General features: G+C 39.4%; 2 protein-coding genes across 2 annotated transcripts; one reads left to right on the top strand and one right to left on the bottom strand.

The window, feature by feature from the left end:
• The first annotated feature begins 447 nt into the window (after window positions 1-447).
• Window positions 448-8,479, top strand: hsd17b3 (hydroxysteroid (17-beta) dehydrogenase 3). Its single transcript, XM_010732994.3, has 11 exons — window positions 448-672; window positions 4,037-4,083; window positions 4,270-4,345; window positions 4,425-4,532; window positions 4,681-4,748; window positions 5,033-5,077; window positions 5,327-5,361; window positions 5,870-5,951; window positions 6,035-6,100; window positions 6,247-6,396; window positions 6,489-8,479. Exons 1-11 carry the CDS (start codon window positions 507-509, stop codon window positions 6,600-6,602), a joined length of 957 nt encoding a protein of 318 aa, XP_010731296.2. The 5' UTR covers window positions 448-506; the 3' UTR covers window positions 6,603-8,479.
• A 4,487-nt stretch (window positions 8,480-12,966) lies between these two features.
• Window positions 12,967-26,676, bottom strand: ercc6l2 (excision repair cross-complementation group 6-like 2). The gene is made up of 20 exons (XM_019264378.2): window positions 26,435-26,676; window positions 25,178-25,608; window positions 24,974-25,090; window positions 24,645-24,838; window positions 24,468-24,561; window positions 24,193-24,260; window positions 23,873-24,080; window positions 23,579-23,719; window positions 23,243-23,359; window positions 22,982-23,101; window positions 22,829-22,900; window positions 22,001-22,146; window positions 21,794-21,889; window positions 21,051-21,150; window positions 20,679-20,831; window positions 20,366-20,455; window positions 17,711-18,770; window positions 17,469-17,623; window positions 16,568-16,725; window positions 12,967-15,287 (listed from the first exon to the last, which is right to left on the bottom strand). Exons 1-20 carry the CDS (start codon window positions 26,451-26,453, stop codon window positions 14,084-14,086), a joined length of 4,743 nt encoding a protein of 1,580 aa, XP_019119923.2. The 5' UTR covers window positions 26,454-26,676; the 3' UTR covers window positions 12,967-14,083.
• Window positions 26,677-27,284: the final 608 nt, after the last annotated feature.

The following is a 27,284-nucleotide window of genomic DNA, read 5'->3' as shown; positions in this document are numbered from 1 at the left end:
TGTGATGAGTGTGCAAACAACAATACTCAAAGAGAGGTAGGTAAAAGGCTGGATATGAATTATGATCATAAACTAGACTAATTAAAAGAAACCAGTTCTCCAGGGAGGTGACCATGTCAGTTCATATTGTGTGTGTGAGCCTATTGTTCATTCATTTAAGCTTTGTGTAAATGATTTGCTGTTTGGGCTTCTATATTTCTGAGATTTTCTGAGAGGGGTCTATTGCATGATTACAAATAAATTCAGTCATTATCATAAAGAGAAGGGAAATTAATAAGGTAATCAGTATAGTGTAGTTTATTGCTAAGAAACCACATAATCACATGTATCAGCTTGAATCTGTGTCATCAGATCATGTGTGTGTGTGTGTTTGTGTGTCTCTGTGTGTGTTCTTTAAATGGGAGTGTCCTCTCCGGTAGGACTATTTCCTCTTTTTGTCATTAGGGAATCACTGAACTAAACACTTTCTCCCGGAGCAGACACAAACACAGACTTGGAACTGTTTGATGTGCAGGACAAGCATGGATTTAGTGGAATTGTTTTTTATTTCTCTTGGTGCTACCATTGCTGTCTACTATGGAGTGAGACTGCTGCTTTTCAGTAGGATGATTTTTCCAAAACTGTGGTTTCCACTGTCAAAGTCCTTTTTCACCTCTATGGGAGAATGGGCAGGTGGGTGTGTGTGTTTGTGTATATACTGTGATGTATGTCAGACCTACAGTAGATCATATTGTGGGGCTAATACATGCTAGGACTTGATGGGTTGGACAGATATCATCAGGGCAATTAAGATGTCAGCCATAGTCATAACAAACAAATGAATTTGTTCTGTAAAACGACAACATGAATGCTGCATAAGTAGTTATTATAGTCCTATGCTCAATTTCACATGAGAAAGAAAAGAAGAAAGAAGAAGAAAATTTGGATGTTCTGACTTCTAGACATGTTGTGACTTTGCACCGTTACACAAGACTGCACTTTGAACGGAGAGGCAAGTTCTAACTTTCCCCGAACACATGCTCATATCAAGTGGCTGCTTACATTTGTACCAACAAGATATTATCAGTCTTATGTATCTGATTTCTGGTGTATTGGTGGCTCTAAAATGGCTGTAGGTGTGATTGTGTGTTTGTCTCTATGTATCCTGTGATGAACAGGCGACTTGTCCAGGATGTACCCCACCTCTCGCCCCAAAGTTAGATGGGATAGGCTCAAGCCCCACCATGACCCTGATAAGCATAAGTGTTTACAGATAATGAATAGATGGAAGAACTAGGCACTACTACATTCTCCAGCTGGTGCAGGCAATAAAACATGTACCCAGATGACAGTGTCCGTGTGCTTTAACCTAAATGCAACTAGGGGCACACAGTTAGCTCTGGTTTGCCGCTCAGATCTTCTGCCAGTAATTACATTGAAACATTACTATGCAGGTCCCAGGGCAGTCTCATCAACTCACAAAAAAAACTTTGGCATCTTCTGAAGAGGTTGTTCAGTCTCCCACAGTGCTAAAAGAAGCCTCATAATAAAAAAAACAGTATACTTGGCTGATCTGTCCTTTTTTTACAAAGCCCACTTTCATTCCACTCCAAGAAGAGGAAAAACAGCCATCAGAACAGTACGTTCTACATTGTATAAGCCCTGTCCCTCTGCCCTGACCATCTAAAACAGGACACAGAGTTTGTGTCTCCTTCAGTGGCCTGAGATGTACTGTATGATACATGGATCAACTGAGGACTGAATGTTTACAGTGTGTGTTGTCTGTGGCTTTGGTTAAATAGCATGTGTATTTGAGGACAGTCTATAGGTGCTTGTGTCAGCAATAATTGTTAAGATGTAGTTATTTATCATCAGATGTGAGATCATTCAAGTCATAAGACATAGATTGCATTAATAGACCAAACAGAGAAATTATTGTCCTTTGACCTAAATAACAGTGACCTACTGAACAGGTCATACCAGTTCTCAGAACTAATTAGCATAAAGGACAGTGACAGAGTGACGTCATCATTATTATCGTTCACCAAACCTGACACTGAACACTCCCAGTATATAACCAAATATTATATAATCATCTATTTCCCTGTAATTTAATACCTGGGAAAATATTACTACAGGAGCATTTGACTTTAATGTTTTTCTAACCGAGTAATATACTGAAAATGGTAAGTAGCATTTTACAGGATATTTAAAATATCAAGACTCAATTCATTTTACAATACATTTCATAAGTAACGTGCAATTTGTTCTGGTTATTGTTAAACATGGCTAGCTTATTGTTAGCTGCAAATGGCAGTAATTGAAGAGCCAAAAATTGGGATGGGCACAGCTTGGAAAAAATAAAATATTTAAGTATTAGAGGGGTAATGTTCTTTGATACCATTTTTGAATGGTGCTAGCATCTAAGCAGCTGGATATTTGACTTTAAAGATCTATCTATCTATTTTCAACACTTATCCAAGAGTGGATTAATAGCAGCAGACTGAGAAGGGTGGCCAAGATGTTTCTCTGTCTAGCCACATTTTCCAACTGGGGATCATCAATTGGATGTCGCTCCAGACAGCATCCTGATCATAGTTGGGGATTTTTTAGTACCTCATATCATAAATTATTAGTCAACGTTCAGTGAATATTATGCAAAGCATCTTTAGATTAAATCATAAAAAATTAATGGAAACGTTCTATGTGTTATATGTACATATTTGGATAAGTAAATCAAGATAAATTAGTAAAACTATACAGATAATGATATTTAGATATTGGTCAAAATAACCCTTCCAACACCATTCAGGGTTAAATGAAACATACAGTTTAACATCATCAGCAAAATGGTGGCAGGAAACAACTAAAACTACCGACCGCCCCGCGTGTAAGAGGCTATAGTCCTCGCTGCAGCTGGCCCTGGTTCGAATCCCGCATTGGACGACCATTTACTGCGTGTCACTCTCTCTGCTTCCTGTCTATCTTCAGTTGTACTATTGTAAAAGGCCAAAAAATTTAAAAAAAATTGGACCAGGGATTGAGCCTTGTGGGACCCGACACAACGTGTGCAGTAGAAAAAAAAAATCAAGACCATCTGTTGGATAAGGGTACCAGTACATTTCCACACAAATAAGATCATAAAATTATATGATCTGTGGTGGCACAGTCAGCGCTGCGTTGTTGTAACGTGCAAGAAAAGTTTAGTTTCAGTACAGTGCTGACTGTCAACAGTGTGGGCAAGTGAAATCTATAAGAAATATTGTTGACTAGGGGTGGCGCATAGTTCACCTGGCAGAACTATTCCCGGTACTCTATTGCAGCTGTGTTTGGAACAAAAGAGCAACTTGGAACATTGTAATGATGAGGGATTGTTAGATCAAGACTATGTTTTTTCAAGAGAAGATAAATACACACATATCATCTCATGAACGTCACACAGATATTAAGTGACTAATACAAATTGTCTTCCTGGAGTGGCATATAACCAACTCAGATTTCTGTTACCATGTCAACACAATAGAGATGTTCGGATTACCAACAGGAACAGAGTTAGCAAAGTGTGGTGATTTTTCTTAGCTGACTGAAGTGGCCAATATGTCAGGGCTAATCTTTCTCGTCCAGAGAAAATAAAGAGAAAAGCCAGAACATGGAAATGAAATAAATTCTCAAATGTAATATGTGAGAAGAAATGTCATAAATTTAGTTTAGTCCTGAGAAATCAGATCTAGTTGAATACTAATACACATCACTGTATGTATAGTGGAAAACAGAGTCTGTGGTCTTATGTTTAGTTGGGAGGAGATGGGAGAGTAGTGAACACTCAGAAAGAAGTTCCTATTTGTTCTCAGCAAATTCTTTATCAGAACTGGGGAACACACTGTTATAGTACAGTCTGTTAGAACAGGATGGGTTTGGTTTAGAGTAAACAATTAAAACAATCCTGGGATTGAGTAAGAGGGTGACGTAGTGCAGATCACAGTGCCCCCAGTGTTTAGAATAGAAACTGTAAGAGAATATGGCAACTGATGGACTAATCCCTGTATCCCTGCTTTAGTGGTGACTGGTTCTTCAGAAGGCATAGGAAGAGCATATGCATTCATGGTAAGTGATTTTTTTTTTTTTAAATACTGTTGTGTAACAAACTGTTTTGTACTTGAAAGTAAAGTATAGGACAGTGAATACATTTTCAAATATTATAATTTTTAGTGAAGTCAAGTGAAGCTATTCACAATCCAGTTCATCATGCGGGATAAAATATTCAACTTTTATCATCATTACTTCCCTCAGCTGGCTAAGAAAGGGATGAACGTGGTAATCATCAGTAGAACCAAAGAAAAATTGGACGTGGTGGCCAAGGACATAGGTAAAAACTATTAAAAACAAGTATACAAGAGTACACAATTCACAGTATATTGCTGACCCTACATTTTTATTCTTCATAGGTCATACCACAGGGCAGATGGTGAAAGTCATAGTAACAGACTTCATAAAGGAAAATGTCTTCAGTGACATTGAGGATCAGCTGAAGGGCCTCAACATTGGGGTTTTAGGTTGGATTCTTTCTTTTTTTTTTAATCTTTCCATATAATGTTTGGAAGATTAATTATTTCCACAGATTCCAGTATCATTGTTTATTGGATAGTAACATCTGCTAATTTTCTTCCCCCCTTTAAAACTGGATGTTTTTTTCTAACCCAGTCAATAATGTGGGAATTCTGCCCAGCACCATCCCTTGCCAATTCCTTGAACACGAAGAGCTGAACCAGGTTAGTGTTTTATGGAGTTCACTTGTAAAGGAACGATAGTTAATCATTAGCAGCACTGTGTATCACATTGTCCATGTGTGTGATTCTGGATCCTCAATGATGTGCACGAGACAAACAACAAATAAAGGCAGGCTACTAGAGGTCAATAACTTCAGGAAGTTAAGAAAACTTCCTGAAGTTATTGTCCCTTTTGAGAATTGAACAGTACCCTCCCCTTAACATTGTCTTCCTCTTATTATCAATAAAAACAGCTCACTTGGATCCATGTTTATTTATGCTTTCAGACAATTACAAAGGTGATAAACTGCAATGTGAGGACTATGGTCAAGGTAAGAGTATTTGCTGTTACGTCTCTTCAAACAAATGAAAAAAACAGTTCTTGTACACAGTACAGATTTAGTGACAGGTGTGTAGTTGCAGAAACAAAGAATCCTAAATACTGTCTGTCACTTACTAATTTCAGTCCACATATGTTCATTAGATCAAGTTCATATAAACAATAGTTTTTATCTTTCTGAACTTTGTCTAAAAAAGCTTATATCTGTCTCAGACCTGAACTTATTCTCCTTTTTCTCCAGATGTGCAAAATAATCCTGCCAGGCATGGAGAACAGGTTTTCTACCCATATTTTGTTCATTAGATGTAATGTGTAATAGGATAAATAGAATATGATATGTAGGTATTATAAAATGAGATTGTATGAGGCACTTATAAGCCTACTTACTTGCACCCATACCACCACTGCTGGACTGGACTGGGTCAACAGAAAAACATATTTTAGCCACATAAAAAAGGCCCACCTCAAAAAAATCTATATTCCTTATAAGTGTATGTCATTTAAACAGCTTTTTTGGCACTAAACATAGAACTTCCATATTCCTATTCATAAGCCCAACTTCCCCATGCATTGTATTAGAGCAAAAATCAGCTGTTTGGATCAGAGTTACAGCAGCACAGCCAGAAAAACCCGAGCACACCATCCCCACACCATCTTTGAAATCTCTAGAAATGATTTCAGTGTGATGTGAAACTTTCTGAAAAATACCTGAACTATACATTTTAACACTGTGTTTTTAGCCACAAATGAAAGACCACTATTGATTTTTTTTATGTGTCTACAGGGGAAAAGGGTTAATATTAAACATTTCGTCTGGGGTTGCTTCTGTTCCCTTCCCCATGTACACACTGTATTCATCATCTAAGGTAAGTTGCATTGTCAACAAGTTATTATTGATTACCTAGATCACGTTGTATGATTACTGATGCTCTAATTCCTGTTCCTACAGGTGTTTGTGGAAAGATTTTCTCAAAGCCTTCAAGCTGAATATAAAGATAAAGAGATTATTATACAGGTATTATACAGATAGTCTGATTCTTATTGAGACTCCACCCCAAGGTCTTCAAAACTAAAGGAAGAGAGAATAATTTAAAAATAACATTAAAGTGATTTTCTTCTTCAGATCTTTAAAATCTATCTCTATTTGTTTTATTTTCTTAGGCAGTGGCTCCATTTGGGGTCTCTACTCGAATGTCAGGTTACCAAAAAACCAACATGGTGACATTGTCTCCAGAACAGTTTGTTGAACGCTCCCTGCAGTACATCAGAGCTGGAGACAAAACAAACGGCTGTATCTGTCACATAATTCTGGTAAGATTCATTGGCACAACATAATAATGCCAAATAATGCTAAGTAACATGGCAAGAGATTAATTTGTCCCTGCGTGTGTATGTACATACAGAGCTGGATACTGCAGACTATCCCTCTCAAGGACTTTATGCTGCAGGGCCTACAAGAATATATCAAGAAGAACAACTTTAAAAACCATAGGAACAAATCAGGAGGAGCAATATAAAGATATTTTAATTGAATCTTTCAAACTGTAAATAAATAATAAGAGGAAATGGTATAATTATGGAACTGGTACTGACAAACCTAACCATTACCATAAGTTAGAGTACAGTAGTACCTTTTGTTACATTGTATATATACATTTATGACGTCTGTAATGTTTTTTGACACTGTTGTAATTTGGTTATTGTTTGTTTTTAGGAATGAGGTCATAGTCTCACGGACTGCATTAGAAACACCTCTAAGTATGATGCAGCCTTAACTATGGCCTCAGTAACATATAATTGAATGTACACACTCCTGATAGTCCTTAGCTACTTGTTACTATAGGAGCTTTGATGCCTCTGAATATATAATAATATTTTAATTAATTAACTCTGTGCTAGTAATGTGGAAGTTTCCCTCAAATTGGATTTGTCCTTATTTATTTGTCATTAATTTTTTGATCAATCCGCTCCATTCTTCATTCAAGAGTAGGTTCATATACTTTGACATAAGATATTTTAGTATTAGTTGTTGTCTATTTGCTCCTTTGTGTATTTGTATGTATTTCACACACCATGTTGTAAGACACACACGCACACACACGCACACACACGCACACACACACACACACACACACACACACACACACACACACACACACACACACACACACACACACACACACACAAATACACCTGCAACTATCATTAGCATCGTCCTCTCCCCTCTGAGATGGAGGAAGCAATTGATCAGATGAGTACACCACCAGACAACTTCAGGTGTCAGTCACCATTCTGATTTCCACAAAACCAGTTGGGGGTGGAAGAGAACTGATGAGCTTCTCCGTGGTTCCTTAGAAATGAGAATACACTGGAGGCCTGGGTTTGATAGCCAGCTGCTGTTTAAAACATGCACAAACATTCCCGTACATATGCAGAAGTAGACACACACAACGATGTGAATTAGTATGTGCTATGGAGATGTCTGACGGAGCTGCCTGACCTTGAGAGTCACTAATCATGGGGTGACCGGGCTGTTTAGGCAGCTGTGATGAATGATCCTCCCCATGAGAGATAATGCAAGGAAAAGGGAAAGTGAGAGAGTAGAGAGGTCAGAGTGACCTAGATGATCCATGTCTAGCCTGACTGTTTGGAAAAGGCAAAGAATAACTCATATCCACATGAGAATAGTCTTTATTTATCCCATATGATGCTTATTAAAACAGGTACAGAACTTTTACAGCAATTAACACACCATAAAAAAAGAATTATAGACAAGAAATGGAACTGCAAAGCATCTAAAAATGGACAATGTACTTAAAAGATCATCATAAAAATATAAATATATAGAAATATTGTCAGTTTAAAGTATTTTTGATTTTGCAAACTTAAGAAGCACATAGTAGTGATCATAGGCCTATTTCCTTTTTTGTTTTGTAGAAGATTAGGGTGACTAAGGCATTAGTTTTTGGGGAACTTTCTTTTTTTTTTTACTTTTTGTATTCAAATACATCTATGAGTGCGATTTTGTATAAATGTTTTTCTGATACCGTTTCATTCTCTTTATTTGATTTTTTTTTCCTTAAATGTTTTATGGTTGGAAATATATTTTTACGCATTCACAGGCATATTGTGTAATGACCATCCTAGGTGTTTATGAGGAAACAGGATAAGTAGTTTGTATTAATCTTGTTTGTATGAAAAAACATATGGTGACATACATTATCTTGAACACACCATGATTCATGTACAATAAATAAGCTATTCAAACCAAAGTCTTTTTTATTATTTCTGCATCATTTCATTATATGGTAAATTAAAGTCTTTTGCATCATTTTATCCCAGAAATTTCACCTTATTCACAGTATTTGGTGTTCCTGGAAACTTCCTGGTCTCCATTTTTAATAAAAATAAAGTTTTGTGTTTTCTGAACAATGGTGGACTGCCCAGCATGTCTTTATACTGATTGTCCTGTCAGTAAAAGTCAAGTTAAATGAACCATTTTTTAATATTGCTATCAGAAGTAATAATTTATGGAAAGTCATCATTTTATCAGTGTCAAAGAGGCAAAGTGGCAGCATCGAGTCCAGAGTCCCATAACACCTTGTGTATAAAATAGAGGATTGTCAAGTCAAGCTGATTTTATTGATGTTATCCTTTGTTCTGGTTAAATACAGATAAGTTAAAACAAGGGAATATACTTACATCACCTAATATTACAAATTGCAGAGGGACTTACAATCTGTACAACACCTGACACCCTTTATTCTAAGGCCTCGTACTATGTAATCGTTTACTGATTCCTGTATTCACTGTGTATTGTAACATTCAATATAGCCACTAGAGGGCACAAAATGTTAAGGTTTCATAGCACTTCTGATTACTGTAATATGGATCGGCAGCAGGCAGAAAACACACACACAGACACACACACACACACACATTTACCTGGTTTAATTTACAGTTTAATTTATTGTAATGACACTACTCTCCACCAGTGGGAATTTCCAGAAGGTGTCTGTAATGCACTGATAGTAGTTGTACCTCCCTGAAAAGCCGCAATGTGTGTGTCATCTGCAGCTGAAATCAAAGGTTGTTTTTGCTCAAGAGCAGGGACTTTCTTTACCTGAGGTTATCTGCAATCTAGTGGTGCGCACATTTATGCCACCTTTTAATTTACCACTTTCAAAGCCTCAAACATCAAATGAAGTTCTCGGAGTTGTCATAATAGCAGGTTATAGGCAGTCAAGATTGCTCTGTTCCTTTACAGAGTATCAATGTGGGAGAGCTTCTCTCCTCCACTTGCAGAATAATGGTTTTACCATCAATGGGATCATATTTTAGCACAAATATTAAGTCGAACTGGCTTCAGCTTGTCTTAACGCCTCTAGCAGCTGAGCGCTTCATTAAGAAAGGGGTCAAAGGAAAGTCATCGTTTTCATTTCACTGGATGACCATAGCTCATGTGGGTGGTCAGGACTCTGAATACAGTGTCTACATGCAGATTTCATATGTGTGCGCACGTTTGTGTGTGTGTGTGTGTTTGAGCAAGGGGAAAAACAAAAGGAAAGAGGTGCTGCCTTTGAGGATGTTCCCTGTGTGACTCCTCTCTCCTCCCTGGACACTGCTTGCTTGTTGTTTCAGTAAACAGAAGGGTCCAGAGATGATCCAAGACAAGCACACAGCCATCGCAGCCCACCCAGGAGCCAAGGTCAGGATCACTAACCTTCAGACGCATACACACACACACACCATAATACCATTAAACCTGCCACACGAATAATTTTCCAGGTCGACCCAGGAGTTTTAGCTTCGGACTGGAACTCATTCACCTTAATGCTTGAAAAACAACATCCAATCTAATATGGTAATTGTTGAATCAAAACAGTAATTTTCCTCCAACACTGGATAGTGCTAAACTCTCAATAAAAATATTAGAGTGAATTATTGGAAAGCTATAAAACCCCAATAGCCAATTATATACACTATCCATTTTTGACTCTATATTTCCTCCAGGCCTATTCTCTGAACATTTTCCATCTCCTGCATGTGCTGTGCTTGTCAGTATGACACTTTAGTAAAAATATTAGAATATTCAACTAGCTTAAATATGTCTATGACCTAATTTCCAGCTTGTCTCTCAAACTTTGTTGCTGAGCACATGAAGATTCATTCTCACAGGAGTTTTTGGGGCAATTATTTTTCACAGGGGTAATAATACCTACCACTTCTCCCCTATTCAGGATGGTGGTCTTTGAAACTCAAGAAGATAATTCCAACCCTTCATCTTCTCCAAAAGAGCAGGCTGTCAGGGAAGGGCTGCACTGTCAGCAAGGGAAAGCAAACAAAACTAAGGAAGAGGGACAGAGGTAGAAAGAAGAGAATGGAAGGTAGGGAAGAGAAAGAGGGGGGGATGAATTGAAAAAGGGAAAAGAAAAGGCCACTGACTTCTCTGACGGCCCAGTGCTCACATATGGCTAGGCTTTGCTTGTGTAGCCTCACTTCAAGGCGAAGGGCCCTGCAAACATAAACAGTAGAGAGGCTGCAGCTGGAGCAGGGAGGCAGCCGCTTGCTTACCGAGACCTCTCTACACTAAACAATGGATCAAGTGACGCACAGGACTTTGGCAGTGCAACAGAGACCCAGGCAGCTCCGAAAAGCCTTTCTTCCGTACGTTTATATCTCTGCTCTCTCAATATTTACCCCATGGGAAACACGCAATTTTCCATTCCTTTTGTTCTGTAAGGAAAAAGAGTCGACCTCCCTCTATCCCGACTTCAAGACAGGACAGGATCAGAGAGGACAAGTGTCTTTTTGTGCAAAATTTGGATGGAAGCCACTTTATTTTCAACAATTATGCGACCAGTCTAGAATTCCATCACTTATTCACTTGTGCAGCTGTATACAGGTGTTGGGAATGAATAGATTTAAGCTTAACCTTTCCTTCAGTGCAATTCATTGATATTCACATGCACGGTCTCTGTTGGAGAGAAGCAAACATAATGAGGATTAGTCTCTCTTACTGTGTGCATTACTGCATTAGAAATTAGACTAGAAAAGTTTGTGCGTGCGTGTGTGTGTGTGTGTGTGTGTTTGTGTGTGTGTGCGCATCTGTGTTATATCTCTTTTATGATGGGGCACAATGGGGAACGGAAGGGCCCAGGAGCCAGTGAATTAACCCAAATTACAGCTAACAGTTGCCTGGGTAACTGGATAGGAATGAGGGGCAAATGGTGTGTAATTTCCTAATGAAGGGGGGAGTTCTTCTTTTTCACATTTAGAGACCTCCTCGGCCTGTTACCGTAACAACAGGAGGACTCTGTACCCCCTATTGTTGTTTGCTTGCTGAGTCACTTAAATGTTTTTTTTCATACAAACAAGATACAAGATGAATACAAACTATCCTGTTCCCTCATAAACACCTATGATGGTCAGTTAAATTGATGGGTTTTTTTTATGATAGTTACATTATTAGAGTTGCTTTGAGAAGAATTACACATTGACATCATTCTTGAGCATTAAAGACCCTGAAAACAAATGTTCTCATGCAGCTTCTCACTCAGAGAGATGGGATCCCACATAAACATCCAACTTTTAAATTAGTTTTGGATATTTCACATGAGCGATTTATTATATTTTTGGTTTTGTCTGGGCTCTTGTCACTTTTTTGTATTGTGGGAGGCTCACTTAGAAAGGTGATCTCACCAATCAGCATTTAGCAACATTTCAATTAGACTTTGATGACACTTGGATTGGATCTTTTGGTACTGTCAATCAAACGAGATCAAATCACACACACAGAGTCCTAATGTCAACACATCAGCTTAAAATAGAGTGTTAAAATAGAAAGATAAATCACCTTTCACAATGTGACCAAAGTTTCCAAGCAATACGTGATATGTCCACACTACACTGGTATAGTTAGAAGTGTGGTTTTATATGATGGGCATGGTTAGCTAGTCTGTAAATTACAACTGATAAATGCATGAATGCACCCTTGACAGACCAGGGACGTTTTCATTTTTTATATATTTGCATAAGAGCATGTTCTTAATCAGCGATAGTTTGCAGACCTTTTTAAACACACTGCAGAATGAATATACGGAAACCCGAGACTGAGATGACTTGGGGCCCGGGTCAGTATGGGTCAACACTCATTCACAGCTTTTTACTAATCAAATCAAACTAGGTGTCACAGTCTGACTTCTGCAAATAAACCTACATTGCCAGGGCCGTCCCTATGCCGCTTTGTCTGACTTTCCAGTTTAAAACAGACTCACAGACACCCAGGTTATAGTGGCAGGAAATATAAACAGACTTCTCACCCTGCCCTTGACACGGGGACAAGACACCGGGGAGAACTGGAAACTCTTTGGTGGTATTTCTCGTCACTCCTTCTAGAAATTGTCCCACACGGCATGTAATAAAATACAATTGTCAACGATCGCTTATGGTGGTTGTGTGTCTCACTTCAGATCCTTGGTAGAATCCTGCAATTAGCATTAAGGATAAGAGAGCTTTGTTTGCCAGTGAGCCATGTTAGCTGGCTTCCATTAGCCTCCAACCACTGTCAGTCAGAGGGCTGAGCCTTTCTATTGTCAGTAAAATGTTAAGCCTCTCTGCTATCTCACTTGAACCAGACTATGAGTACAAAAAGACAGATAGGGATCTGCAAATCTCAGTTGTGGGTAAAGAAAGAGAAAAGCAGAGAGAGAGGGAATGGTTTGGGGTTGGGGTATGAGAAAGGGGGTTTTATTCTCCTCTGTTTATGATTTGAACAGGTGTGACAAATGTGTGGCCTCACTATGTGGAGATAGTCATGATCTACCACCCAGAAGGTCTAACAGGCACACACACATACTATTTACCAAGCTGCACATTCTGTTGAGGCATGTACTCCTTCCTCTTATTTATTGATAGCTATCAGCACTTTCTCATTTCTGCTGAACAAAACACAACACTTACACAGAGCAGCTATCTTTAGGATTCAGTGGAGCGGCTGAAAAAGGTCAAACAAAGCTGTGAGGTACAGCACATGCATTCGCACTTGTGCACATAATGCACAGAGTTATGGTTTACTTTGTTTGATGTCAATAACTTTTTTGGTGTTTTGGTTTTTTGAAGTGAATTTTGAGGCAAATGATTATTTCCATTCTTTTGAAAGACTTTACTGCTTATTGTTATTCCACTAATAGCACAGCGGCACACTGAGGAGTTTTTGAGGCACAACTGAGCCGAGCCACAGACTATCAGATTACTGTGCAGAACAGTGCTCAGGGAAACTATTCTGTCTACTCATGGGGAGTGCAAGGCACTTCTGTGTTTAGAGTGACAGCGATATAACAGCCATTATGGAGTTTAAGTGATATCTCTGCATGGCCACCAACAGTCCCCCGGTGGCTGTTGTAGTATCCAATAACAATAATGGCTAATGCCTGCTTCGGGCTGTTTTTTTTGTCATCACTTAACATCAGATCAGGTGTAGCAAGAGTTTGAGCATTTACAGTGACTTTTAACTACATGTGCGCATCAGTACATTTAAATAGTTTATTTTACCCGTTTTTAATTATTTATTTTTTTATACAGCACTGGAGATTAAACAATTACCCCAAATAATTTGTCACTATTTCAAGGATCAATGATTCTTTTTGCTAAATTTCCACTGTTTTACTCAGGGGTAATATCACTGTGATTGTGTGTTTTAGGTAATAAAATAGGCAATCATTTACTTGAAATATGTAACATTGAAATTTCCGGACCCAAGACCCTGTTTATTCAAGTATCATTGTGTATTGTGCTAGTAACTCACAAATATATGAACACTGAATATTTTCAAAATAATTACAGTTGGTAAAAAAAGATAAACGTAATGTAACATTTTAAAATAATAAAATAAAATGTGTAAAACCAGAGGAAGCCAAGTCTGCCTTAATTTTCCATAAAGGTACATTCTCTTTAGTATGAAATCAACTTTGAACACAATCCTATTGTCTCTCTTGTATTATTTCTTCCACAAGAACTTCTCATTAGTCTTCCAGAGACTCTTGCGCTCCTCTTCTCCGGACCAGCTTTTACCTACAAAGTTAGTGCTGATGCAAACCCTCTGCACTTCTGCCGGGTCAGTTAATCTGTTGATACTCTCCTCATTGCCCTCATTCAGGATGTCCCAGAAATCTTTTCGACTGTTCTTTGATGACACCTGGTGTGTAGGTAGTGTGTTTGACTTTGGAGGAGGTAGAGAGTCTATGATTCCTGCTGAAGCAGAGTCAGTACTGACTGACACAGAGGAAGGTGTTTTGGGGTTGCCCCTCTGTTGTGCAATCCTGGATTTGGGTTTTAACAAATCATCCAGGATTGAGGTGTCTCCTATTAGATCTGTGAGGAAAGAACGGTGACTGGAGGTAGATGTGGCCTGCTGAGGAGGAGAAGGGCTCTGAGGATTTTCTCTCTGACCTTGAAAAGTTTCACTGGTCCTGGAAAACCATTTTTGCTCTTGCTCTCTTCCCTGCACTGTGGGTTTGGGTAACATGGTGGACCTGCCATGGCTGAGGTCCGGAGAAGAAGGGGTATCTCTGTCTGTGCGGTTCAGGAAAAGAGCAGCCTCACTGGACCCCAGACCACTGCTGCTGGCCTGATCCAAGCCAAGACCACCATCAGCTATGAAGGCTCCAGAACTAGAAACACTACCCCTCTTTGTCCTCTTATGTCCTCTGGCACTGCAGACCGTTTCCTCCTGCTTCTCTGACTCGGGGCTTGGAACATCACTTATAGGCTCTAGAACATTCTTTCGTGGGATCTTTTGCTTTTTCTGGTGTTCTTGAACATCATTTTGTGGGTTTCTCAGCATTTTCTGTAGCACAGGAACATTGTTTTGTGGGATTTCAGGGTTAATGTTGGGTTCAGGATTCTTCTGAGTGCATTTGGGCTTTTTCTTGGCTTCTGGAACACCCTTTTGTGAGGTTCTTGCATCTGCGTGACATTTTGTGGCAGCTGTTTTGGGAGATGTTGAGGAGGAGAAGGTCCGTGCTGAGTCAGGTTCAGGGAAGTTGTTTGTCACCATATTAGCCAGGTCAGGGTGGTTCAGAGAAGTGTAATACTCTTGTAGCCAGGCAAGTCTCTGAGTTGAGCTACTTCCCAAAATCTCTGCTGCAAACTGTTGGACTGAGGGAAATTTGAATTTTTCCGACATTTCCACCAGCTGCTGCCTACACACAAAGGACATGAAGACAGAAATTGAGTTTGACAATGAAGATAAAGAATTTTCACCACATTTACACCATTTTCACGCAACAGAATTTGACACATAAAAGCATACTGTAAGGTATTTCACATCACATATACAACAACGTCTTTAAAAAGCCACAAAGCCTATACTATTAATCAGATATTCTGTGGGTTCGTCAGACCTAACCTAAGATGAATAGTTGTTCACATATTCAGGCTCATATCCAGACAGCTATGCAGTATGAGGTGTTTTTCCTGAGCTTCTAGGCAGTCATTAAAAGTTTGGTCTAACCAGACTCTGGGACAGAAATACTTCAAAGTTACTGGTGGTACAGCTGCATTATGGTGGTGTTATTACCATTTGTGGCTTTCACTGGAAAAACAATAAATAAAAGTAACAGCAGTAAAACATGACGTGCATGTGGATTTAAATCATTAAACAGCAAGGTTAATTGAGGGGATATCAATATAACTAGTGTGTATTTTTACTCCCTGGTGAGCCACTGGGCAGAGATACAGTCTTCCCCTTCGGGAGTGAGATCGGAGCCACAAAGGTGTCTGTGTGTCTGTATACGAGTGTTTGGGAAGGTAGGGGGCGGAGGTGATGCAGCAGGACAGAGGTGTGTATTTGAATAGTGTGTGTCTGTACGTGCGTGTAAATTCTTGTTAGGACGTGTGTGTGTGTGTGTGTGTGTGTGTGTGTGTGTGTGTGTGTATATCAGCGTGGGTTTGGAAGTCCTCAGGCGATCATTTTTGGTTAGTCTCAGGAGGGCTGTGGTTGTGCAGGGAAAAACTCTTGCACTGTTGGGCCTGAACATAACTGGGTAATCTTTGGCATGATGCTGGGAAATAGGTGGAAGGGAAAGCTCAGAGGTGGTCTCTCGCTAGACACACACACACACACAATTCCTGGAGGCCCAGGTGGGGGCGCTGAACACCATATCTGTGGTGTTTTGGCCTACTTCCCGACACTGCCAGGAATTTCTCTCTTCCAACACTTTACACCCTCTTTTCTTACTTTAATCCACTGGCCCACTTTCCCATTCAAACGTTTCTTCTTTCTTTTGGTTCCAAGCTCCCTTATCTTAAGTCATTTTCCTTCACTACGTCTACCCATGACTACACTACACTCTTTTACCCTTCTGGTAAATCTATCATCTCGTCTTCTACAATACGCTCTTTGTCTTTTTGCGTTATCCTGACTGCTATCTCCTCGGTTCTTTCCTCTTAACCTCTCCTCATCTGACATCCTTTTCCGTACCTGCTTATGGCCTGTGGAGTCTCTCCAATGATGAAGGTGGTGTGTCTGGTGTGGTGTACACTCTTCTTGGTGAAAGTGACTGGATGATCCGCACTGGGCTTCTCCAGTCTGACAGTAGAAGGGAACGGTTCACTGTCTGATGGGCTCTCTGACAGGCTCTGGTATAATCAGACAAGAGTGAAGTTTACTTTAATTTAATTTAAATGAAAAGAATTAAGGCATCGATTCAACCAAATCACCCTCTTATGCGGCTATATGTATTTGTTTGTCTAATCCAAAAACAAAAAGATTAAATAAGTAGTAATCATGAAGCTTGCTCACAAACAGTCTTTCACCACCAGTGAGTCAGTACCATTGGCTAAGATGCGCATGCTTTTGTTGACATTGATGAAAACATGCAGTATTATGGGTCACAGGTTTGAATGTAGGTAACCTAGTGAAGTGCCAGTGAGCTATAAGCTAATCTACAAAGAACTCAACGCAACTAAACTCTCATGTTGTAGTGAGCATGTGTGTCTGATACTGTGCTGGCAAGTCTTATTCTGTATGTCACTAGGCAGATGCCAGGCACACTTTGGTAGAAAACAGGTCTAAATGACACTGTTTACAGTGAGGTCTTTTGATTATTGAGTGATCCTGTCACAGTTTCTGGAAAAATATACTCATATTAATTTTTTCTAGTGTAATTTGATTTATCTAATGTAATTTGGGCTGGCAAGAAGTTACCCTAATTCCTCTTCAAAACATTAGAGGTGACAGGAAAATGTATTCATAAAAATGATTTTCTGTGAATTGATCATTTAAATAGTCACCAATAGGTACAGCGCTGGATTGGGGCCACGATATTTTAAGTTTGAAGAGTCACTGAACCAGACCAGCATTAAGAAAGTACTGTTTATACCTCTATGGTGTCTAAAAGGTGATTGGCTGGGAGCTGAGAGTACATCTTGCGTTCAAACACGTCTCGTACAGCAGCTCGACTGATCATCTCCTCTGCTTTGCTCCCGCCCACCACACGCTGGTTAGAGTGGGTGTACATCACCTCCTGTACGCCCCCTTTAAAACAGAAATAAATATCATTCAGGCTCATATTAAAGTTCATTAGCAAATTCCTTGAATATAAAAATAGGTAATGAATCTGACCTAGCACATTGTCAATAGTTCCATCCTTTCCTTTGGATGCCGGGGATGTCTGACTTTTCAGATTTGTAAATGAAACAGTACCGGACGTCCCTGCTCGTCGCTTGGCTCGGTCAGTTGTTGCAGCTCTCTGTCCATCTTTTGGCAACTCAACTCTGGACCTTTCTGTCTGTGGAGATGTGAGGTGACATCCTGTAGATCTCCCTTTCTTAATAGGAGTGTGTTCATCTTCTGAAGATGTGAATGTCTCTATATCTTCAGAGTATTTGGATCTGGCCTTGACCCTGACACTAGCACTTTGCCTCTTTTTGTTGAGGTTTAGCCTTCTTCTCCCTCTGTCCCCTCCTCTACAGTGTGAATCTAAAGCGTCCCTCTTGGGCCCTGTCTTTGTCTCCATGTCCAAATCATCAGATTCATCTGAGTAACCCTCAAAGTGTTGCAACTTTGGAGCTGCAGTTTTAAGCTTGTTAAGTTTCTTTTGATCTGGTGAGGAATTTCCATCACTCTCATAATCCACTGTAATTGTCTTATTTGTCTGTCCTTTCAGACCCAGTCTCTTCCTTACATCGTCACTCTGTTTCACCAGAGAAACCCTCTCTTGTCTCCCTCCGTTTCCATCTTCCCTGCCTTCCCTGTCTGATGTCCTGGTGATGTCCCAGGTTTTTGTATCCAATTTCGGGAGACAGGCTGCACCATTTCTTGTATTGGAGCCCTTGCAGTTGCCAGAGGAGGTACCCTCTCTCTTTTGATCCTCAGCATCTTCCTCAGAAGGGCTTTCTTCAACATCTGGACTACTGTCCCCTTCTCCTAACTCTGGTTTTCCTTTGACCCTTTCGAGAAGTCTGGAGAAACCATGCTGGAAGAGACTCATTCGACCAGGACCAGTGGCAGCATTCCCACTCCTGTTGCCATCCACTGCACCAGGGTTTGATGTCTTCCTCTTAAGTTCCTGCTCATTCTCATCCTCTTCACTCCCACTGCTAAAGTCCAGCACCCCTTTGGAGACCTTTGATGCATCTCTGTTCTCCTTGGCCAATTCATCATTCGGTACAGGGCCAGGTTCCTTAAATAAAACAATATAAATAAAAGGCTAAATAAAAGTAGGGACACACTGGCATATGAAGTGGTTCAAGCTGACAATGTGAGCTGTGGTAGCTACAGAATTGCTCCATAAGGCTACAAATTTGTCACTTCCTTTTTCATGCCATCTTTCAGTGGAAACAGTCCATGTGAGATTTCATTGTGTGATACAAAACAGATGTTTGTCACAATAAATCATAATAAACATCACTGTGACATATGCCCTCCATCTTGACGTAATATGAATAAAACATAAAACAAAAAGGGGTCATAACATTTCCTGGAGTTATATGAATGGGCCTTTATAGGAGCGACCACCAACCGTGATTCTAATTTCACAGAATTTGCCAACTAGACGATTCTTCCCCTTCTGCTGTATTTGCGTGCATGTTGGTGCTTACATGCCTCGAGCCTCTTTCTGTGCGTGTTAAGGCACCCCAGTGTATTCTGTGTTTTTGAAAGAAACTGGATGGCCTCAGTGGAACAGCAGCCCTGTAAAAAGGACCTGGCTGGGAACAGGATGATAAGGGCTATCACTGTGTAAATAAATAGCTGAAAAGCAGAAGATAGACTTCAGTGTGGTCTGCTGCTTCCATTAGGACAAGCAAGTAATTACATCCAGCTGTTTCACACAGAATGAGAGTGAAAGTGAGACGCAGACAAAGAAACCTCATCCTTCAGTTTTGCAAAAATGTAAAAAACTGAGCATATACATGTTTAAGGCCTTAAAGTGATACGACACCTTCAGTCTTTTGCCCCAGTGTTGCCCTGTGTGGCTGAAAGATGTCTGTGAAAGCTTTGTAGTTTCACACGCAAAAAAAAAGGAAGAATGGGAACTGTGTCCGTTAAAATGGATTACAATTGCGCAAAAAAGCATCAAAACCTCCCTAGAAACTTCTGAAACACTAAGTAAATGCCCAGTATGTTGCAAACACTCAAATACACTACTTCAAGTGAGCTTTTCAATTCGCGGACGATGATAGTGACACGAAAGCAGTGCAGTTCGCCATATTTTTGTTGAAAATATGTCTACTGAACCAGGAGTTTGTCCCACAGATTTCCATTGATCTTTTTGTTACTTCTTTCCACTGTTAAACAAAATTCACCATATGACTCTATTGGAACTGCCCAAACTCAAGCTAACCACAGCTGCTGTGAGGAAACTACAAACTTTTTATAGCCACTTTTAAAGCCTACAGGGTGAGTCAGTGATACTGACAAGAATAGAATTACTTTCTCCTAAAAGTCACGTAATTTATCCAATTTTGTCACAGTAGTAGCTGTTTTTCTCATAAATGTGATACACATTTTCGCGGAAAAAAACCCCTTAAAGAGAATAAGAAGAACTGGGAAGCAATAGAAAAAAAACAAAACTGATCTGGCAATAAAGGTTGAATAAAGTTCTGTGGGTTATTTGACTGACAAGACAGGAAGGTCCCTGTTTGATGTATCCCCTTTTTAACGTGGGAATGGTGGGGTGGGGGGGCGAGAGGGCCGCCTGGGAAAGAAGACAGAGTGAGGGATGGGAAAGACGAGTGCCCTATGTTCTGGGTCTCTGAGAAAGGCAGAGTTACTCACGCTAACTCCCTTCTCCTCCTCCTCCTCCTCCTTCTCCTCGCCTGTGTGTGTGCTGGTTGTCATTACGCCAGACTCCACTTGCCCTTCTCGCTGACAGGAAGAGCAGAAGTGAGACACACATTTATCAAAACATAAACATTTAATTGTATTGTAACATTTCTTGCAGCCTTTCTTCCGGTCTTCATGCCAGTTTAATTCCTGTATAAAACCAAAAATGCCAAAGTGTTTTGTAACACCTTGTACTGTGACTCAGGATTTGAGGATGCTATAGCAGTGCACATCATCAATCAAACAGGTGTGTAAGCCATCTAACCTCGAGTATCTTGCGGGTGAGGCATGTCCCATGGGTCTGTAACCTGAAGAGGTTATTGATCCCGAACAGCTCCCCCTTATGGACACCATTCCCCTGAACTGCCTCAAAGTACCGCCGCGCACTTTCCTTGCCCACAACTGAAGACTGCAATTGCTGGAAGTTGGGAAAGAAGGTACAGAAAACATACAGACACAGAGAAATGAGCTCACATTTTCAACAATGGCAAATAAATGACCTTATGGCATATATTAGTCAAATATCATCAAGGAAAGCTGCGGCATCTGACAGGTAGTAAAGGAGATAATCACAGGATACCAACATGAGCATGATTTGTGCATTATGTTTATATAGATAGAATAATTTTCTTGTAACCTGTTTGTAAACTTGTCTGAGGTAGATAATCTCCTCTACAGTGCCCAGTGAGATCAGCCTAAGAACAGTCACATCCCTGCACTGGCCAATTCGATACGCCCTGAATAGAGAAACAGACATATCAACGACGTACAAGCATCATGCATATAAACAGTAAAAAGTGTGCATGTTTATGATTTGATATCAGATGTGATGGAATATAACTAGATAAAATAAACTGGCAGCTACAATGCAATTTGAGAGAGGCAACTACAGGATACTTTTATAAAATCCATCTTATATAGCCTAATATACATTATAATACTACGTTAATAATAAACTTTTTTTTCCCTCTTTCCCCCTTTCTTATCGGAGGATTTAGTGTTTGGTTGGTGGAACATATTTTTTCACTGGAAATAAACGCCAGTTGTTTTTTGTTTGTACTGAACTAAACTGAACTGTTGAGAACTGGATTGAACTGAAGAAGTGGACATTGTTTATGGGTTTTCTGTTGTGTAAATATATTTTTGGAAACAAAAAGAAAAGTGGTATTTTGGTTTGTTAACATTTTGGTTTAAGGTTGTATGAATTGTGTTTTGAATTTATGCACCCTTTGTGTTGGTTTTTGTAAGAGGTAACTAGTTTTTAAATTGTCAGGCTGAGTCCTGGCTGGCACCCCAAAAACTAAAAACTAAAAACTAAAAATGTAAATAAAATAGTTACCCCTAAAAACCGTCACAGTGTAAAGTCAACAATCTACCTACCTGTCAATAGCTTGGAGGTCATTGGCTGGGTTCCATGTGGGGTCAAACAACACCACCACATTGGCTCCTACAAAGTTAAGACCGAGACCACCTGCCCTGATCAAAACAGAACAGAACAAAGTTATCAGCAGATTCAAGTTTTTGAATGTTTAAAATAAAACATGTTGAAATAGAAATGACTGTAGCAGACATTATTGTTTGACTAACATGGTGGAAACCAGGCAGAGGTTGATGTGTGAGGATGTGTTGAACTCTTTGACAATCTGGACTCTCTCTTTGGCTTTGGTGGTTCCGTCCAACCTGCTGTAGTCCAGCCCCTCTGCCATGCAGTACTTCTCCAGTACATCTAAGAGCTGATGGGTACATGTGAAACAACTGGGTAAGAACTGACGGCTTTACATCTATTATGTTAATTCACACATTGTCAAGGTTGAAGAGTTTGTATGAAATGTAAAATGTAAACACTAGCATATTGCCTTCGGCGGGCTTGTATATTTATAGATATACTATAGGGGTAATGCTGAGTGCAATCAAAAACTGTATGGACTCCTGTGATTCCTGAAAAAGCAACCAATAGGCCATTAAAACATGACCTCATAGCAGCCAGAAATGTTATCATACTGTCTCAGGTGACAGCAGCCATTAGACTCTGCAGTCTAATTATCTTAAAAACTCCAATCTCATAAAACCCCAAGGCATACCTATTAATCTATGTCATAAAAAAAACAGCTACTATTTTCTCTGTAAACAAGTCATCTGCCCTAACAGCAATAGCAATTAAGAGTGTGTGTTCAAGCCTGTTGTTGTGTTGAAAGGTTGAATGAATGTGACTGGGCGTAAAGCTCTAAAACCATTTAAAACACCATCTAAAATCCCTTTTAGATTACATCACTGTGACCATCACATCATTTTCCGATGGGTAAACATCCCGCCCTGCTGCTCGTCCAACTCTCATACAATTTATCTCTGCAATCACATGTGCAAAATCACTAGTGCGCAAGAACTGAGATTTCAATACAGACAAACAGATCTCACCTTGGTTGAGAGAGAAAAAAGAAGTACTTTATCTCTCTTTTGCAGATAATACTTCAGCAGTTTCTGCAAAACCTGAAGAGGAAGACAGATACTGTATATGAACCCACACGGAAAACAGCCTATAACGAGCAGATCATTGTTACCAAATTCTACCTTCATCTTTCCACTGTACATTGGGTCAGACAGGGCCTCAAACGCTTCATCTTTGCATCGCTGCACAAAGTCTGGAAACCTTTGGAATACCTTTGCACAAATGCCACCCACATACTTTTCCTGGAAGAAACAAATGAGATATAATAGTGACATGAATCCATCACTAGACGACATGGTATGAACTCATTCCGGAAAACCTGTCCAGGAGGTATCTCTAAGAAACAAGTATAGTAAATCAGTAATAGGGAAACGTGTTTCTACCTGTTGCTTGCTGGTGCCTGCAGTGCACTGAAGCAGCGCTACATGGTTGGCAACCTTCCTCAATATGGCCAAGTAACTAAAGTACAGCTCCTTCATATTCACACCTTCTGAGTTTGTCTGAAATAAAAGAAAATGATAATACTTAAAGGCTTTGTCTTTGTTTTTTTTCATGAAAACATGCAAACATGAAGGGTTTCTTCTGAAATTTAAATCAACTAGACGATGGTAACAGGTTCCAGTGTTTTAAATCATACAGTATTTTCCCCCCCAACACATTTGTCTGATTTACAATATACAGCACGGAAAGGCAGACAATGGTATAAGAGATGAACTAACTTTATAGCAGCAGCCTCTGCGAGTGCGCCTACTTTGACATTCACATTTCTCGGAAGACCTCAGCAGTAATGTAACATCTTCAGTGTCCAGCACCGTCTGATACACAGTCTGCTGAAAGTCTGTCAGAGAGCAATACACCACCTAAGAGAAAACACAACACAGAGGGTTCTTTGAGGGATGCTTTTATACATCATAGACCTTCACCTGAATGTTATGATAATGAAATAACGCCATATAGACGGTGAATATTGCAGAGAATAGAGGCTTTGTCTGGTTTGACTTAACCAATCTTACCCTATCATCCTTTTTAGGCAGTTGTTCTTTGATAAGTGCTTTAGTCCTTCTGAGGAACCAGTGGTATATCTTCCTCACCAAGGCCCTGATAGCCTTCCTTCCTGTAGCCAGGGCTCGTTTGGTTGCACTGTGCCTCTGACCTTGCTCAATCGGATCTGAAAACTTGTTCTTGAATTGTCCTAAGCTGCCAAGACAACCAGGTATGGCCCTAAATAGAACACAATAAAATATTAACGCTAACAGGAACTTTTTTCAGGAAGAAGTTTAACTTCAGTTCCACTACAAGGAACAAAATTACTGAAATATAAAAGCTAACCTACCAGTCCATCACACACCACAGCTCCTCAAGGTTGTTTTGTAAGATGGTGCCCGTAAGGCCAATTCTGATCTGACAACATAAATGAAAAAGTGCAAATCTAGCATTAAACTCATGGTTCAAAGCTATTTTATATCAGCTTATTTTGATGGTGGTACAGTTTTATATATCTTCAATACAGCAGAAATAAAGGCCGCTTGAGTGCAGAGTGCAGTCATTACAACTCACACACTATTAATAGTATACTGAAATAATAAAACAAACATAAAGCTCTCTGACCTTACACTTCAGATCCTTCATTGCCTGAGTGATCTGAGAGTTTGGATTTTTTATCTTGTGGGCCTCGTCCACAACCACAGCAGACCAGTCTATGCTGCAGAGAGAGTCACAGTACCAAAGATTAAATATAGAAAATCACAGAAATTGTTGCTTGTGTGTGTCGAGTATGGTTCTTACTTATTAAACTGATCCAGACAAAGACGAAGAGTCTCATAGGTAGTGAGAGCAATCTCAATACGACCCTTTTTAAGGCGAGCCAGCTCCTCTTCTTTTCTCAGCCCGTGGACCACCACACACTGGAAGTGACCCCATGTGTCCAATTCATCTTTCCAATTATAAAGCACTGACAGTGGGGCCACAATGAGGAACACCTAGACCAGATCATAGATACACCAAAGCATGAAGATGACAAATCAGTACTCATATCCGTAGCTTTATACTATGGCTGCACTTGGACTGATATTTGATTTCATTTCTTCGTGTAAGTGGCATATTTCAATACCTACTTTGTTGGGTTTACTTTGCTTGGAGGGCATCTGACTCTGCAGAAACTGAGGCCGGTTGTTTTTGATGTCCTCCCAGGTGCCTGTTTTGTGCAACACAGCAGCAAGGAAACCAATGACCTAAGACATGATCAAAGAAGAAAAAGCACTTTAATATAAAACTGATTTAATAATTTTGAAAAGCTGTGCAGCTAATAAACTTTGTACCTGTACAGTTTTTCCCAGGCCCATGTCATCCCCCAGGATACAACCTCTGGACCGCATGTAGTTGTTGTAAATGAACCTGATACCTTCTCTCTGGTAATCCCTCAGATATCTGTTGATGGTGTAGGGGACTCTGTCTCCATTAACATCACTCAGCTCTAATGGAACGCATAACCTGGGGTCTGTGACGCTGCTGGGAAACACAGGTTTCTCCTGGGTGAAGTGATTCGAGCCTGGTTTCATGAGTTTTGAGACAGGTACAGCTTTCTCCTCCTCCTCCTCCTCTTCGTCTTCATCTTTAGTACGGTCAGTGAATACAACCCATGCTGTGGTGTCTTTATTAGAAGAGGTGGTCAGTCTCTGAATGGTGGCTTCTCGCAGGGTGCCATCTCTCGGGTCAGGAGCCAGACAGCTGTCACCTTCATGCCATGTTGCTATATAACGACACAAACACATGATATAATGACATAAACATTTCATTCGATTCGATTAGATATACTTTATTCATCCCATTACGGGGAAATTTACTTGTTACAGCAGCAGAGGAAAGTGTAGCATACACTACAGAATTAGAAAAAAGTATAAAAAAACAAAAACACATTAAACAGACAGAAATATCTATAACCTACAATAAACACTGAGGATAAAAGTGGCATGATATATAAAAAGAGTATTGTAATGTAAAGTGACCATAGTGTAAGAAATATTGCAAAGAAAGTGACCATGATACAAAACATAATATTATTGCAAGAGTAGTGACAGTCATATAAATAATATTACAAAAGTAAGTGACCATGATATAAATAATAATATTATTGCAAGAGTAGTGACCGTCATATAAAAAATATAACAAAAGTAAGTGACCATGATATAAATAATAACTGCAAGGTATAAATGAAATAAAATAGAAATAAAATGCAATAAGACAGGAGACTACAACATGATTAGTTTATGTTGCTTAGCAACATATCTTTAAAACAAAGGCCCACGGACAGTTTTGAATATTAAAATTTGTCTAATTTATACCTTGGGTTTGTTATAATGGACAGACAAGAAGTAGCAAAAACATAAAACTATTTGAATCCCATTAATGGCATCTTTCTTATGACATAAGAGTAACTGAACTTAATGAACTAAGTCTCTGTTCCCTGGAATATTAATGCGGCTTATTATTTGTCACCTGCAAAGATTTTTCCCTCAGTGTAAACCAACTACACTGCGCAGTGTTGACCGAGGCAAAGACACTGAAGCGTTTCAAACCTGCAGAAGTTGAAGCCATCCTCAGCGAGCTTGATTAGCTTAGCCTGGCTTTACAGCAGCCAAAGAAAGAACAGCGACAACAATGTAAACAAACACTGAGCTCATGAAGGTTATTGATCATTTTAAGTCAGTCGCTTCTTCTTTTGCCCCAGTTTAAGTTGATTTATCTGCCGGAAAGACACAGACAGACACAGACAGACACAGACAGAGACAGACACAGCAGGAGCTGCTGCACTGCTGAATGTTTATCTGTCTTAACAACGAGTGTCGCACTTTCGACTGTCAACTTCACCGATTTTAAAATACACATTAAATGTTTTTCTCTACGAATTAGTCCATTTAAAATAGTCTGATTTTTATTGGTTGATTTTTTTTTTTTTACCCTTTACAAATTTTTATATCGGACGTGTCGGACTGTGTCGAAAGTGCTGTGTAGGAAACTACATTTCTCCCAAAATAAAATAAAACTAGTTGATTCAGTTTAATCCCCCAAAATACTTACCCTTAGTAAAATCTGAAAAAAAAAATCAATAAGAGCAATAATTATATACTCATTAATAAAATAAATGAATATGCTGATTTATTTCTATTGCACATTGCTCATTCACTATGTGCCATTATGTACAACATAGTGCAATCATTCCACATATAATTAAACCTAATATATCATGTGCAGTAACTGGAACAATACTATTTCAATGATATTTGATATGTTTTATAGTTACCTTAAATTATTATTATTTGTATCTTATATGTCCCTGACTGTTGTTTTTATTACCTAGTAGCTTTTCAGTACCAGCTTGCTCTGTTCGGAAGACGTTTTTAACTTTGTATCTATGTATAAAATGTG

This window comes from Larimichthys crocea, chromosome III (assembly GCF_000972845.2).
Source record: "Larimichthys crocea isolate SSNF chromosome III, L_crocea_2.0, whole genome shotgun sequence".
In the NCBI taxonomy this organism is placed as follows: domain Eukaryota; kingdom Metazoa; phylum Chordata; class Actinopteri; family Sciaenidae; genus Larimichthys; species Larimichthys crocea.
This window is presented reverse-complemented; position numbering and strand designations above follow the sequence as displayed.